Below are 17,622 nucleotides of genomic sequence, written 5' to 3'. Positions count from 1 at the left end.
AGTTAACCATTTGCTCCATCACCTTACAGAGACAGCTGGTAAGCGAGATGGATCGATAACTGGAAGGCAAGTGCTTGTCCTTCCCCAGCTTAGGAATCAGTACAACAATAGACTCGCGCCAGCATGCGGGAACATGTCCCTCAATCCAGATGCGATTATAAGTACGGTGAAGGAAACCTTTACCCGCAGGAGAAAGGTTCTTCAGCATCTGAATATGAATAGAATCAGGCCCTGGAGCGGAGGACCGTGACCGGGCAAGTGCATTTTCGAGTTCCCGCATGGTGAATGGGGCATTATAACTTTCACGATTCGAGGAGCGGAAGTTAGGTGGCCTAGCCTCCTCTGCCTGTTTTCGGGGGAGGAAGGCAGGGTGATAATAAGCGGAGCTCGAAACCTCTGCGAAAAAGCGGCCGAAGGCATTGGAGACATCCTCAGGGGCCACAAGGACGTCATTCGTGACCGTCAAGCCACAAACTGGTGAGTGGACCTTAGTGCCAGATAGCCGGCGCAGGCTAACCCAGACAACAGAAGGAGTAAAACTGTTGAAGGTGCTTGTGAAAGCAGCCCAGCTGGCTTTCTTGCTTTCTTTAATAATACGAAGACACTGCGCACGTAATCGTTTATAATTGATACAATTCGCCATTGTAGGGTAGCGTTTAAAGGTGCGTAAAGCACGTCGACGAGCACGTAAAGCGTCTCTACATGCTGCGGTCCACCAGAGGACCGGTACGCGATGTGGAGAAGAAGTAGTGTGAGGGATGGAATATTCAGCAGCTGTGAGAATGACTTCCGTGAGGTGTGCGACCTGACTATCGCAGCTTGTGAAAGTTTGAGCCTGAAAGGTCGCCCTGGAAGAGAAGAGCCCCCAGTCTGCTTTGGAGATGTTCCAACTAGTTGAGCACGGAGAGGGGGTATGATGCAGGAGATGGATAACACACGGAAAGTGGTCGCTCGAATATGTATCAGAAAGTGCATACCACTTAAACCGGTGTGCAAGTTGGGTAGTACATATAGAGAGGTCTAAATGGGAATAGGTGTGAGATGTGTCCGAAAGAAAAGTAGGGGCGCCAGTATTGAGGCAGACAAGATTGAGCTGGTTGAAAATGTCTGCTAACAGGGAGCCCCTCGGGCAGGATGTTGGAGAGCCCCAAAGGGGATGGTGGGCACTGAAGTCTCCAGTTAACAAAAATTGTGCAGGTAGTTGAGCAATAATTTGCATCATGTCTGCCCCAGTAACGGCAGACGACGATGGAGTGTAAACGGTACAAATGGAAAATGTAAAAGTGGGGAGAGTAATTCGGACGGCAACTGCCTGCAGGCGGGTGTGCAATGTGATGGGATCGTAGTAAATATCATCCCGGACCAGAAACATAAGCCCTCCATGAGCCGGAATACCTACCACAGGGGGTAGGTCAAAACGCACAGAGGTGTAGTGTGCCAAGGCAATTTGATCGCATGGGTGTAGCTTCGTTTCCTGGAGGGCTACGACGAGCGGACGGTGCAAGCGGAGCAGCAACTTTAAGTCCTCTTGGTTGGAGCGAATGCTGCGAATATTCCAGTGAATAAGTGCCATCGTGAGAAGAAAAGGAAGATGAAAGAAGGGGCCACTGAGGGCCTGGCTTCGAGCGAGCACTGCCGCCGCTATCAGTATGGGGACAGTCATCGTCCATTGGTTCTATAGGTTCATCAGCCATCTTGTTAAGATGGCCGGGAGGGGGAGCTTCCTCTGCGAGTGAACGGCCAGATGTTCGGCTACCAGCGGTGCGGCCAGCCGAAACGGATGACGGCCTGGGGTGGCAACCGTTGGGTGGCGCAGGAGAAGAAATGCGCCGTGGCGGAGAAGGAGAACCGTGCTTCCTATGAGCCTTCTTGGGAGGTCGTTTAGTGGAAGTACTGGTTGACGGCTGGGAGTTCGAGGTACGTAGGAAGTCTGCACGGGACGGTTCCTTCTTGAAGGCCTGTGCATCTGACTTCTGGGTCTTCATCTTGGCAGAAGCTGATGAAGGTGCTTGTGTCTGAGGGGTGACAGGAGGAATAGGAGACATCGATCGCGCGATCTTAGCACTGTCCGAACGGACGACCGTGGTGCTGAAGGTCAGATCGCATGTCTGCGTCGCCACCTCCCTGGTAGTCCGAGGAGAGGCGAGGACAGTACTGTATTTTCCCGCTGGGAGCAGCGTGGGCTTCCTACTAGCAAATAGCTTGCGAGCAGCCGAGGTGGGCACTTTCTCTTTGACCCAAATTTCTTGGATACAGCGTTCTTCCTTGTAGATGGGACAGTCGCGGGAGGACGCTGCATGGTCACCCTGACAGTTCACACAATGAGGAGACGGAGGTGGACAGTCACCCTCATGGGCATCCCTGCCACAAGTGACACATTTAGCCGCACTGGAACAAGACTGGCGAGTGTGATTAAAACGCTGACACTGGTAGCAGCGCGTAGGTGTCGGGACATAGGGGCGAACAGAAATAACCTCGTAGCCCGCTTTGATACGTGATGGCAGCTGAACACTATCAAAGGTCAAGAAAAGTGTCCGGGTCGGTACAAGGTCACTGCTGACCTTTTTCATGACCCTATGGACAGCCATCACGCCCTGCTCAGCAAGGAAAGACTGAATCTCCTCATCAGTCAATCCGTCGAGTGATTGAGTATATACCACACCACGAGACGAATTCAATGTGCGGTGAGCCTCCACCCGGACAGGGAACGTGTACAGGAGTGTGGCCTGAAGCAGTTTTTGTGCCTGAAAGGCGCTCTCAGTTTCTAGTAACAAGGTACCATTACGCAGCCTGGTACAAGACTTGACAGATCTACGCCCTTCTGGATAACGAAAGGGTTGACAGAGGAAAAATCCTTGCCGTCCTCAGATCGAGAAACTACAAGGAACTGTGGGGCAGGCGGTAGTACTTTTGTCACTGGTGGCTGGTCAAGTTTCCGTTTGTGCGCAGAAGTCGAAAGAGAAGAAGAAGAGAAATCCATTGCAGAGGAATCCCCCATGATTGCCAACGTCTCCGATGGCGCGCTCCTTCTTTGTGGGGACCCTCTCAGAGGGCACTCCCACCTTAGGTGAATGTTTACACCTCAGGTCACACCTCCCGAGAAACAGACGGAGGGACCAATCAGCATGGTCAGAAGGTATCAGCTCAGGCAATCACCCCTCCCTGTGCCTGGCCTTTACCAGGGGGTACATGCGTGCCTTACTTGTTTACCCAGGGTGGGCAATTACGCGTTACCCCGTCACCGGCTACGCGTGCGAACACGTGGGTCGGCCTTCAGGTGCGCACAGGGAGGAAGGAAGAAGAGGAAAAAGAAGAGAGAGAGGGAGAGAGAGAGAGGGAGAGAGAGGACAGACTATCTCAAATGCCGAGGTGGAGACCAAAGAAGGCAAGGAGAAGAAGGCAAGGGAAAGAGTAAGGAAGACAGTGAGATGGAGAAGAACAAAGAAAGGAACCAACCAAAGGAAGGGAGAAACGAGAAGAAGTGAAAAACCAAAATGACCGCAAATATAGGTCATGGAAACGTCCGTCTCCTGACGCAGGCGCTAACTACCCCCTTGAGGGGGAGGGACTCCTTTTAGTCACCTCTTACGACAGGCAGGAATACCTCGGGCCTATTCTAATCCCCGGACCCGCAGGGGGTCACAATGTTTGAACACAGCCAGCTGGCTGGCTGAAACGTGTCCAGTTAACACTGCTGACAATCCATTTTCAGGGCTTAACTTCAGGTGGTGAGCCATTTAGTAGGTGAATGGTGGACTGGAAAGTGGTCACTGGAATGAAGGTCATCAATGGCCTCCCACTGTACAGAGTCATTGAGGGCAGGAGAACAGAAAGAGAGGTCGAAGGCTGAAAAATGGCCCAGCAGCAGTAGAGAAATGTGTGCCAGTACCCATGTTGAGGATGCACAGCCCGTGAGATGTCATGAGGCCTTCTAAAACCCAACCTCGAGGGCTGGTATTGGTCAAGCCCCACAGGACTTGATGGGCATTGACATCTCCAGGAGGAGGAATGGTCGTTGCAGTTGTGCAATTAGATCCCTGACAGCCTCAGAGTCTAGGGCATCTTGCGGAGGTAAATACAATGAGCAAACTGTGATCCTTCAACACACACGAGTTTGAACTGCAACTGCAAGGTCAATAGCAAAGGTGAGCGCATAGGAGTGGTGTGCACTAGTGACGAACACTGCAACACCTCCTTTGGCCCTTTCCCCCAATAGGTCATCCTTGCGGTATAGTGTATATTTCTGTAGCATAGGGACATCTGTATCTTTAAAATGTGTTTCTTAAAAACTAAAGCACAAGGGACATGCCTGTGATACGAGCTTCAGTTCCTCCACATGACTCCTGAACCGATTCATGTTCCACTGTAGTATGGAAGCCATGTCATAGGTGCAGTTTTAATTTACCCCTATCTTTGCACAGGGGAGGTGAAGCACTTTAAGGGCGAGGGGGAGTGGAGGGGCTGACTGGATCCAAGGCCAAGGCATGTAACTCCACGATATCCTCCTCATCAATCAGATGGGAAAGCTTTTGACCTGAATGTCGTGTCTTTACCTGCACCCTGTCCCTTCGAGAATGAGGGTGAAAGGGGGCATTGAGAGATACTCTGCTTCTCTTGTACCTTTTGGATGTTCACTGCGGGACTGTTGTTAGTCTTGCCTGGTGCAGCTGCCTGGATTGCTTTGTTCCTACTCCTTTCCTTTACATATACTTGTGCAAGTGCAGTTGCTTGTGGAGGATACAGGCACACTAGGCATTGTCTGTGTCGAATCATCTGCCTTGGTAATAGGTTTCTACACCATGGAAAAATATGAGATGGCAAAGACAGGGGTTTCGTTGCCTTATATTCCTTTTTGGCTTCGGCATAGGGGATCCGCTTGGTCACTTATCTCCTGCATTTTGCATTCTTCAGCAAAAACAGGGGTGTCTTGGCTCCAGACTGGGTGGTTCCCAGAGCAGTTGATGCAGATCGGCAGAGACAGGCAGTTAGTCCCAGTGTCAAGAGCGGCTTTTCTGCAGTTCCTGCAGATCACTTCACCTCGAAAACTCAGGGTTATATGGCCGATATACTGGCATTTATAGCACTGCATAGATTTGGAATGTAAGGCCGAACATTAAGTTGAAGGAACCCCACCATAAGATGTTCAGGCAGTGTTGGAGAATTGAATGTGGCAATGAAAGAGGCAGTCTTCAGTTACTCCATTATTACTGCACATTCATTGCTCCACATCGACTATTTCACTATTTCATGAGATGCCCATTCTTGCTTCCTCCCTCTATCACCAGAAACACATTGTTAGTCATGACTCCATGAGCCCTGTTACTGCAGCCCAATGTGTTCTTATCATCAGGAGGACGAGCCTCTCTCATTCTTTTGGATGAATGGGTGTGAATATTCGCAGCCGGTACACTCTTCCCACTGGGAGGAGAAGATTTTGAAGGTTCCATCTCGGTCCCACTTCAGCGCACAGCACACCTTTGAGACTTATTCTTTTTTTTTATTTATCCTATCCTCATGATGCGGGCAGTCAAGCCAAGATCCCCGTTCCCTGAGACACACAATGTTCCATTATCGTGCTCCGCAGTGGTCGCTGAAACATGCCCAGAGCTTACGGTGATGGGGGATTGGCAGCACTTACCAACCCCCAGCTCAGGAACCCTGGGTTTGCCAAGCCTGTACCAAGCAAATCAATACTGAGCCCCTGAGGGCAATTACTGGTTTAACAAACAAATTGTGCTAAGCTATATGCAGTCTGCTTTCATCACAAGATATTTTATCACAAAGTGTTGCTTTTTGGCTTACTCTTAAGGGTAGTGTTTTTTCACTGAAATTAGTAGTTTTATTTCTAGTTTTATTTCTGTTACAAATACAGAAAAATAAAAATTTAACTTTGTGACTCCTTGCTACGTGTCTCCTTGGAACTGTGGTTGAGTAATGTTTTGCAGGCACACACAGCCATTTCTGTAACTCAAGATGCTTTTGCAAAGAGAAAATCACTTGAGGACCACATCCCTGCTGTCCTACAGACAGCCTGTGGGAGTAAGTTCTGATCCAGTGTCATATTTTGTGACTTGGTCTTGACTCTTTCAAAATTAATAAAAAGATATGATCCATTATGTAACTACTGTCACTGCCCTATTTTCTTCAACGATTATTACAATAATGTTTCACCTTTTTTGTGAACAGATCCTCAATGTCTTCATTTTTGCTAGGTAAGCACCTTTAACATAATCCAGACAAATGGCAACCACTTCATACTGGGTTGAAGTAGGTAAAGCCACATTCTGCTCCAGTTAAAAAATGGAATTTTTGACATCAAAGTAATGGGATTATGTCTGTCAGATATATGATTTATAAACAATGAAATTTCTGCACCTACAAATTTTTCCAACCTGATGATACTTTTGTAAGATCTTGGAGATGGCCACTGAACCTATACCAAAAACACAGGAGGAGCTGTCCTTTTCAGTTGCTCTCCGAACGTCAAACTTATGTCCTTCAGGAGAGAGCTGTGGCTTCACACCTCTATCTACTTTTATCATCATCAAAACTTACTACATGTCAGAACTTTTAGAACCATTGACAGACCCTAAATTCCAAAGGCACTTCATGAAGGCATTAGTTCACAATCACGATTTGAAACAATGTTAACTGTAAATGCTGATTAGATTCCTGCCATTCTCATGACTCTTGTAAATCAACATTCAAATTATTTCATTTATTGATATACTTAAGAGAAATTCCACTGATTCTTGTTTAGATGTAAAACAATGTACTAAATTGGTGAAAATTAATACTGCTGTAAAGCAAATATTTAGAGTGTCTTGCCAGTACTTATCTCCAAAGGTGTGATTCCTGCACCATCAATATACACACTAAAAAGTAGATAAAAAAATAATATGAGCTTTTGGAACTCTTACTTCTTTCCACAGGAATGACAGAGTGATAGGTCTTTCACATCCAAGGATGAGGATCTCCTTCTTTGGTGAACTGCTTTCATTGTTGAAGAATTGTCTCTGTCTGATGGGCATTCTTCCTTGTCAGTTACCCGTTTTCTGTTTCTCATTCAGCTGTTCTCTCTCTCTCTCTCTCTCTCTCTCTCTCTCTCTCTCTCTCTCTCTCTCTCTCTCTCTAGTGATCTTGTATTATCCCCTTGTAGTTTTATTACCTTTCACAAACCTCTACAGTGAATTCTACATCTAGTTCTAACAGTAGAATTATTTTATCACGAAATATTTTCTACACATTACCCAGTCTTGTTCTACCCCTGTTCTCTTAATAATCACCAGTCTAACTCATATCCCTTTTTTCCACCAATTTCGTCATGTTTCCTAACCCTGTACCTTAATATCCAGAATCCATCCACACACATGCTTTCACCATAGCCAAATAACAGATTGACAAATTTTTCCTCCAGTGCTTGCTCAACCTTTGTCATTGTTCCTAAAGGCTTTACCCCAGATTGCAGCCACATATAAGAACTATCTTTCCACTAACCCCTCTCCAATTTCGAAATAAATCTATCTGTAACTCTTATTCATATTGACTTTCAACTATATGCTTACTCTGTCAACCCGCAACAGCTGCTGTCCGTTCACAATCCTCTCACTTTTCATTCCCTGGAAGTGCTAGCACACACTGTGTGCTTCTTCATGAAGGAACATGGGACAATACACATCTTTGTTTCCAAATGGCCTGACTCTTCTCCCACAAACTCACTCTCTTTCCTTCCTGTGGAATGAACCAATAGTTCCAAAAGCTTGTAATAGTTTGTCACTGGTAACTCTGAGCTCAATAAACCAGTTCCGACATCCACATAATTAACACAGTACCTTAAAACAAGCAAAGAAGAGTTTCACACAAGTTATGTTTGCTACCAATCACAAGCTCAAAATTAAAGCAAAACACAAAACAAAATGTTAATCTACAGTTAAGAACATAGTTGCATGCTTACGTAATATCCTCAGTACTGAAATTAGAGACAATGCTATTGATAAAGTTGTCCCTCATGATTACGGCACGTATAGATTTCCAGTCACTTGCATTTTCACCGAGCAGTAAGCAGATGGATTCAAGAGCAAGTTTCACAAGAACTGGTGGATTTGCCATAGAACGGACTTCCACGAGATGCTGTCTTCTGATTGATTTCACAGCTGTAGAAAATGTTCATGACAGAAGATAGCAGAAGTGTCAATTTTCATTTAGCAGGACAGGCATTGTTAAATTGCAAGTACGGCAAAGCGAAAGAAAATGTGACCCATTTTTAAACGAGAAAGCCAGCTACAAATTTCTGTCACTAATGGCTACAGGAAATTGTCATGCATCTTTCTCGTCATCTTATGAAAGTATAATAATAATAATAATAATAATAATAATAATATTATTATTATTATTATTATTATTATTATTATTATTATGAGACTGGCTGGCATACAAGGTTAAAAACGTGTCACTACTTCTGTAAACACTATGTACATATGAACAGACATGTTAGAATATTTTGCAGGATAAATATACATCTGGGAGCAGAGGCATGCATACAACAAAAAGAAATTAAGAGGTTATTTGGGCCTACAAAAGAAATATTTCCCCTTGTTTCTTACGTCATGTCTTCAGTGTTGAAGTTGACAATGGTTGAGATGAAGTTGTCGCGCATGGTGACTGATCGAATGCTCTTCCATTCCGTGGCATTCTCACCGAGCAGAAAGCAGATTGATTCTAGTGCAAGTTTTACCACTGCTGGAGGGTTTGCCATGGAGCGCACTTCCACCAGATGCTGCTTTTTGATTGACTTCACAGCTAGACAAGTTTCATAAACATTTTCAAAATTGAGTTTCAGCAATTTTTTGTAATATTTCCTCCAAAAATTAATTGTTCAAAACAGTAAGAGTTTGGTGAAAACAGACTGAGCGGTGTGATTAAAATATTCAAGCCAACCCACTGGTGATATGAAAACTGGAAATGTTACTTAGGAAGAATCTTCTTTATTTAGATGTACCAAATTTTCATTGATGTGTGTAGCTGCTGTTTGGTAATGCCACAAAAAAATACACATTTGTTACTCACAGAAACAAAATCACCAAGATTAAAAATTTAAGTAACTACTGCCTTCATATAAATAGTGTGTAATGCACACTACGTCAAAGCTAACACTTTCCACAAAACTATGATAACAACGAAGTACATGTAATCTTCCTACCCACAGGGGACATGCAAGAGTATAAAATATTTTTACATACCCCTCTACAGTCCACGTTTTCAGCCGGCTAACCATTCAGTACCAAAATGTGAAATACACATTCCAAAATTATGTTAGAAAGCATTAGCACCAGTGCACATTGAAATGATTTTGTGAAAGTGCAGAAAATCAGGGATGTGATATTTGCAGATTTCTTTGCAGAAATCTTATTTGTTTAAAGCACTGTTTAGTACAATATAAGAAAGTCAAAAGGGCTGCAATAATTTTTATTTTGAGTTCTATACAGCATTCTGCGTCAAGACTTTCAACTTTTAATTATTCACAGAATCCCTTACGCACTTTTTTCTAGTCTACAATTTCCTTTAGATGCTGATCAAGGAACAAGACTTTTGGAATCTTGAGATTCATTACTTTTATTTTCAGGTTTATTATTTATATTCCTTTATTAGTATGTAATTGTTTCTTGCCTTACTACTTCTGGTTTGTATTTGCATGGTACAAACACTTACAAATCAAACCATTTTCATCAGGTTTTGATCATGGTATTAGGCAGAAGCTGCCAGCACCAAACAGGACATAATTAAACAAATGGAGAAGTAGAAAAGTTGTCAAAGCATGGAAGACACCAAGAGTGGTAATGCACTTCTGCCCACCACGAAACCGTGTAATGTATGTATCAATCTCTAAGACTTCCAATTTATTTTTATATGACTTGTTATACAATTTCTATTTATCTTCCTTGGCCATTTGTATACTCACAGCTCAGATCTCTAAATCCCCAGTGATTGAAATCGAAGGCCTGAAAAGACAACAGAGTACACGAACGTATTCCATTTAGACTTCATTCCTACAGACTGTAATGAAGCCATACCAAAATGTGTGTCCTGCATGAAGAGACCAAGATGGGAAAGAAAAAACAACCCACAGACACAATACCATTTCTCAAAGATGGAAGAAGGTAACTTTGACATGGCAGTGTGGTGGAAGTACACCCATATGGAACAAGCATGTAATTTAACTTTCATTCAGTGGTTAAACCTACTTTGTGGCAAAAATCCCACAGTGGGCAAAAAGCACTGTGCAGGAGTGTACTTCTTGAGAACAGAGGTAAATTGTTATACAGGCTAATACTCTACAAGCAGTAGACTATTACAAGATTCTGATAATATATATTCCAATAAAGATTTATTAAGTTTAATAACTGCAATTTGAATAACCCCTTATTCAGCGAACATACCAGTTTAAACATAAGTTTATGCATACAGGTGTACTCAAACTCTAAGTTTGTCGGCTTGTCTTATCTGACTGGTAATTAATCAGTCTTACATTTTTATTTTGTAACGAAAGCATTCAAATACTATGTTCAATGTGAAGTAAATAATTTTTTGACATGATGATTGGCTATCCAAAACAAAAACCAAAATCATTAATTTATGACTAAAAATATTTTACTTTGCTCTCAGTTTCCATGTTAGCCCATGTTTACAGTCCAAATAAACACTAACCTACTAAAATTTGGATGCATAACAAGTTATGGTACTGCAACAAAAGTCATGGAGGGTGAAAAACAAAGTATAGATGTGCTTGGAAAGTAATGCGAAGTATCAAAATTAACTAACAGAAAATTTAAATTACACTCGCTATAACATCTTCAGTAGCTACACTTTACTGGTTCACCATTTCTTCTGAATTTCAACTTTTTCATTCTGGCTGTTAACTGTTCTATTAGCATATTTTTGCTACCTCCAATAAATAAAGCCATGTTTTTTGTTCTTTCTCAGTACTTTAACAACAAATGCTTTTTTTAATATTAACTGACCATGATGAAACACATTGCCTATTGTTTATCAGATGTATGTATTTCTTAATACTTTTCATTACCTCAGGTGGTCAGAAACAGTCTCAAAAGCCTGAATGGGTGTTGCAACGTAGGTTACGCAAAATTCAATATGATGCACCATTTCTTAGATAAATAGCTCCGATGTTAGCAAATGAGGTCATCATACACAAATTCAAGCAGCCCACCAAACACAGTTAGTGTCAGTTGTACTCATAGCACACGAGACTGGTCAGCCTCAGAGTTGGGTTTGATCCTTATTACTGCCCCAGTTTTAGGGAAAACTAACAGAGAACACATTTGGCGACACTTTCTCTGGCGAGCCACTTAGATTTTGAGTACGCTATTGCCAGACTGGCCAATTACAATGCTAATTAACTCTGAAATGGTGCAGTGTATTGAATTTCTTCTTTACAATAATTTCTCAGCACAACCTACCCTACAACACACACACAGGCATTTCAGATTGTTTCTGAGCACCCTGTATTCTATTTGAATAATCCAAAGTTGATTTAACATCACAGGATGTCATTCCGATAAGTAAAGCACATTTCAGAGCTTACCTTGCTGAGCATCTATGACAGCTGGTTCCACTTGAGCTAAATCAGCCATGACATCTTCACGCTTCTGTGCTATTTTTACAGTTTGTATCTCCAGTTCAGCTTGAATCTCCTGACTCTGGACTTTCTTCTTTTCTGCTTCCTGTTGATCCTTTACCATTTGTCTCAATTTCGCATTTGCAGCTTCATTCTTGGCTTGCAACTCCTACATAACACACATGAAATTTCATGAAACTTTACACAGTCTTCTAACAATAACTAGAGTTAATACAAGAGTTCAGCTTGCCAGAAAAGATAATGAGGTCATAGACAGATTTTTTTTTGGGTGGGGGGGGTGGGGGGGGGGGAGTTTCAGCATTTCAGATTTTGATGCAACAGCCTAAGAATGTCAAACAATGAAACATGTATTCAACTTTTTGTTGCTACACAGTTGTAAACAAGCTAAGAATCAAGAAACAATTTTTGTGGAGTAAAAGGATACAAATGCATTAGTTACAAGTATTGGCAAATGTAGATGAAACGTTTCCTCACAAAGATGACATTTGAATAGTTGAATTAAATACCAACAAGGGACACCAAAACATTATCTTAATCTGTTTCTCTCAAAGACAGTTGTCAACAAAGACAAATGCTGCTACTTTGAGTTGGCGTAGGGATATGGAAGAGGAAGGAGGAGGAAGAAAGTGTAATTTGTAGAGATAGGTGACAAGGGAAAGAAGATTAAAAATTTATACCCTGTTGATACCAAGCCCCTACACTCAGACTAGATATTGATGGGGGGAGACGAACTGCCCATTTTGTTTGCAAATGAATCATCCACTCAGTGCCTTAAATGATTTCAGGAACTATTGGTTTACTGCTCCACTTACCAGGACGTAAATATTTGATTAGTATGAAGAGTAGTCATTAAGTTTTGATTATCATTTAAAGAAAGTTACACAGTTTTATAATTGTAAGTACATGTGTGCAGTCCTGATACACACTGATAGCCCACCACCACAGTACTGCTAAACTCAGCCAGAGAAGCCAAAACAAAATGGTACAATCTACCATTTAGCTGTGGAAAATTGGGAAATGATTAGTTTCCTGCATTTGAAGGGGAAGGACTCAGCAACTGTCCATGCCGAGTTGGTGGAAGTGCACAACATTAAAGCACTATCACATAAGAGATTGGCCAGGTGGCTCAGAGGCTTCCAGTGTGGTCAGACAAGTCTGAATAATGGTCAATGAAGTGGTTTGCTGAAAACTGTGACTCTCAAGGGAAGTGGAGGCTCTAGTGCTCAAAGGTCAGCACAATATAATTGAGGCACTTGTTGGAGAACCAAAACTTGTCGGGGATCATTTTTAATATCTTAAGCAACAATTCTGAATTCCACAAAGGTTACCATCCACTGGTTTCTGCAACAACTTACATTCACTCTGAAATCTACTGAACAGAGGCAGCAGCAGAAATGTTGTAAACGTGCCTATCCTCCTTCAGCTGCCTAATCACAATGTTTGAGTGCTGAGTCTATCATCATTAATCCATGGCAAAGGGACAAAGCAAGCCATGGAAACTTGGATTCACCACTGGTGAAAAAGGCGAACGCCCAACCATTGTCAAGCAACTTGACGTGGAGTGTTTTGTTTTGTTTTCTCTTCTTTAGAATAGCCATGATATGGAGCTAACAGTTTATGTTCATCAGGGGCAACAGTCCCAGGACCATATAACTGTAACCTCATTACAAGTTTACAGGAAGCAGTCCCATAGCATTACCCCAGCTCATTCTTCACAGGACCTCATCCCACAAGCTGCTTCTCTGGGCTATCAAATTTTGTCTCAACACTGTATCCGCTGACATCGTACCCAGTGACTATTTCCTCTTTTCTTGGATGAAGAAACTATTGTGTGGCAGGGATTTCCAGAATGATGATGAGATAATGAGCTTCCTGAGCAACCAAAACGGAGATCACTACAACCAAAGTCTCCCTAAGATCATTCTTCACCCAGAAAAATGTGTACCACTGAATGTGAATATACAGAAGTACTACCATAATATCAAGTTTCTCAGTCCCAGCTTGATTTTTATTTTTTTAGTGGTAACAAACTTTATGACTTCTTGGTAAATGAAGACAGTGTATTTCTTCCAAAGATTTTGATTTAAGTTCTCTCATCATCTCAGTTATACCTCTGTGCTATATTAACCGGTTAAATCCTAGCAGCATGTCTTCAAATTCTTTCAATCTCTGCTTTCATTCCTACTTTATATGGCTTTCTTACACTGGAGCAGTATTCTGCAATAAGTTGCAATTATGTCTTGTGTGGTTTAAGTGAAAGACACATTGCACTTTCCTAAAATCCTCACAACAATTCTGGGTTCCACATGTCTCCCCTGCCAGTGACTTCATGTGTCCCTTCCATTTTATATCACTATCGGATTATTTCTAGGTATAAAACAATTTGACAGGTTGCAGACATTTACCACTAATCTTTTAATGAGGTGTTAGCTTCTCTCTCTCTTTGTTACGGGCAGTATTTTGCAATTATCCCAGAAGAAGGAAGCAAAGGTGTTAGCTCAGACAGGACAAGGATTGGGAAGTAAATCACCTGCATCATCCTGAAAGGGAATAACCCAACATTCTTCTTAAAAAATTTCCCTTAAGGAACCAAAGGAAACCTGAATCTGGGTAGACTTCCTTACATAAATCCAGAGACTACACACACTGAAACAGCAGCATCATCATCAACAACCAACCAATGTCAATGAGTCTATGTCAAGAATACCATCAGTCTTACTAAATTCCCTTGGGATGGAAGGACAGCCCACATGTGCCCCCTCCCCCATACATATATATCATTATTCTCATTTCTCTCTTAAGATCACCACCAGCGTAGTTCACCATGATTAATTACTTATAAATTCTGAAAGTCAAGCAGATATTTTGTGTACGTAATTTTGTGCAATTGTATCTCTCATATCAGACTGCAATGCAAAATACCATTCAGAAATATATATTTATGAAGTAAGCATACTAGGCATAAACAGAAGTTTACAAAAGTCACATCTTTACATATTTATTTCAGGATTTAAACTGTAACACTGCTGTTAGCAGATTTAAGATATGAGAAAAATTTTAATAAAGAAACTCATTAACAACTGCAAAACACTTAGTACAATAAGCACACTATTTTGGAAATTAGAACTGGGAAAAAGAGATGTTACATTCATTTTAAAAACTTAAAAAAAAAATCAACATTATTGAAGTACTAAAGAGTTTGATACACCTAAACAATTTGTGACATATACCCAATGCCCATAATTATACGCACTGGAGAAGTTTACTGATAATGCATTGGAACATACTTTGAATGTGGAGCTAATGTTTTCAAAACAGCCATACTCCTCCATGGCCTATGTCCAAATTGCCCATGCACAAGGATAGGTCGGTCTGTTTCCATATAATAGCATAGTATTAAGCAACAGTTCTTATATATACAACATTTATAGCATATGCATTCTGCAAGAAGGAAACACATTGGGAGAGGAGGCAGGGGGATGGGGGCGGAGGGGGGGGGGGGGGGGGGGGAGGCAGAGGCAGAGAAACTTCATTCAGTGCTCCAATACCTGAGATTTCACAGCAAGCGATTTTTGCATCTCTTCTACTTGTTCAACTGTTTCCGCAATCTTGCTCAAACCAACATTCAAATGCAGCTGCTGCTCTTCAAGATCCGATCTCTTTTCATTGTACAGCTTCACAAAATGGTGAATGAAGTCCAGATAATGCCTGCAATGGTTAACAAATAAATCAATGCAATACACCTACATAAATTTTGTTACCATGGCTCTATTGTTTATTCCATGAACCTCTTAATGAGGACAATCTAAAAGGAGGCAAAACATTTTTTGACATCATACGTATTTCAAAACAAACTCACAAAATACTGTTCCTTCTATAGTTCCTAAACCAAACATTACTTAATATGAGTAGTATGTTAAAATTTTCTTTACAAATTAATGCAAAATTATCACAAACATGTAGATTTATACTTATGTAAAAAGCTATTTCTGATTCCTAAGATATAATAGCCATTCACCATCTAAGGAAAACAATTAAGAAAATGTCTTTATACACACTGAACTGCTGTCCTAAAGAAGTGCAAGTGCAGAAGTACAATATTTCAGAAAAATCTGGTTATGTGATATTATAAATAACATAAAATACACTGTGGTCAGCGTGTGTGTGTGTGTGTGTGTGTGTGTGTGTGTGTGTACCTTGAGAAAGGTGTGAGGGCAGGTCAGCAGTTGTTCTGGATACATTAGTCGATAAAGCACTTACTTACGAAAGACAAAGGCACCAGGTTCAAGTCCTGATCTGGCAAAAGACATGAATTTCCATAACAGTGACCTCTTCGCTGCAGTGTAAAATGTAAATATCATATGACTAGGGCCTTCCGTCGGGTAGACCGTTTGCTGGGTGCAAGTTTTTCGATTTGACGCCACTTCGGCAACTTGTGCGTCAATGGGGATTAAATGATGATGACTAGGACAACACAACACCCAGTCCCTGAGCGGGGAAAATCTCCAACCCAGCCGGGAATCAAACCCAGGCCCCCTTAGGGTTGACATTCTGTCGTGCTGACCACTCAGCTACTGGGGGCGGACAGTGTAAATTCATTCTGGTAGCACCAAAATAATTTACAAATAAAAACCTTAATGTGACACCATAATTTCCAATATCTCTATGTGATTCTTTTGCTGAAGATCTCCACTAATGTTCATTTGATCTCCAGTAAGGTTCATTTGTTTTTACACAATTCAACAGCTCATTTACCTTGGAGTAATGGCCATCGTGCGAGCTCCTCTTTTAGCAAGACGAGCATTTGCCTTATGCAGAGTTTGATGAACGTAAACACAAGCATTGATAACTGCATCACGGTGAGTTGGTGAAGCTGGAAGGCCTGCATATGCTGTGGGGAAGAAGTCTGGCGCCTTCCATGAAGGACGCTCTAAATCGACACGGTTTGTGAATTCCCTGCCAACCTGCAAAGAAATTTTTCAGCACACACAATTTAACAACCAATCACCAAATCATATAAAATGATAACTACGTAATTGACATGTCAAAATAAGTGACAGTGTTAACAGCACACAAAAAACACAAAAGCCTCACAAAAATTTGTCATCATATTACATGGATACAGGTTTAGAAATTAAAGTACATTTCAAAACACTCCAGCAGCAACTAACACATCGGCCTAAAATTTACCATTTTTGTAAGCAATTGCAAATGATTTTTCTCATTGGAAATCACATCTAGTGACTTTGAAGATATAATTAAAAACGTGGTTGCTACTGATTGTCTTTGTCAAGGGGTTTTAGTTAAAACCTGGTATGTGTAACAACTATAACACTGCCAGGACTTGATGAAAACACTGGTACATTGTGTTTCACACATTATTCAAGGACATCATCATTATGTGGTTTTCAAAAACCATGTGAAAAAAATATTTCAATATATTAATAAAATATACAGAATGACTTTTTAATCAGCCATTAATGTTTTGCCATGTCCAAAGCTTGTTACATCTGTGAGAACGAGATGCAACATGATGTCCCAACCAGCTAGAAGAAGAAGAAGAAGAAGAAGAAGAAGAAGAAGAAGATTGCCCACTGTGGCAGAACATGGTTGACAAAAAAGTCTTACACCTGTAAGTAGATAGGAAACAACTAGTAAATGACGGTTAATATAAATAGTGATATCAATATAATGGAAGGAAACATTCCACGTGGGAAAAATTATATATAAAAACAAAGATGAGGTGACTTACCGAACAAAAGCGCTGGCAGGTCAATAGACACACAAACAAACACAAACATACACACAAAATTCAAGCTTTCGCAACAAACTGTTGCCTCATCAGGAAAGAGGGAAGGAGAGGGGAAGACGAAAGGAAGTGGGTTTTAAGGGAGAGGGTAAGGAGTCATTCCAATCCCGGGAACGGAAAGACTTACCTTAGGGGGAAAAAAGGACAGGTATACACTCGC

The 17,622-nt window shown here is 41.6% G+C and overlaps 1 protein-coding gene across 3 annotated transcripts in view; it reads right to left on the bottom strand.

Moving 5' to 3' along the window:
* The window catches only part of LOC124787868 (dynein heavy chain, cytoplasmic), a 233,671-nt gene that overhangs the window by 61,960 nt on the left and 154,089 nt on the right, over positions 1 to 17,622 (bottom strand). For all 3 annotated transcript variants that reach the window (XM_047254836.1, XM_047254837.1, XM_047254838.1), the window contains 4 exons: positions 16,409 to 16,617; positions 15,202 to 15,361; positions 11,600 to 11,801; positions 7,955 to 8,153 (listed from right to left, as the gene is read on the bottom strand). In XM_047254836.1, the coding sequence (XP_047110792.1) occupies positions 7,955 to 8,153; positions 11,600 to 11,801; positions 15,202 to 15,361; positions 16,409 to 16,617 (770 nt within the window). The remainder of the gene's footprint in view (positions 1 to 7,954; positions 8,154 to 11,599; positions 11,802 to 15,201; positions 15,362 to 16,408; positions 16,618 to 17,622) is intronic.

This window comes from Schistocerca piceifrons, chromosome 3 (assembly GCF_021461385.2).
Source record: "Schistocerca piceifrons isolate TAMUIC-IGC-003096 chromosome 3, iqSchPice1.1, whole genome shotgun sequence".
NCBI lineage: Eukaryota > Metazoa > Arthropoda > Insecta > Orthoptera > Acrididae > Schistocerca > Schistocerca piceifrons.
Note: the sequence above shows the minus strand (reverse complement) of the source record. Positions and strands in the feature narration are given on the sequence as shown.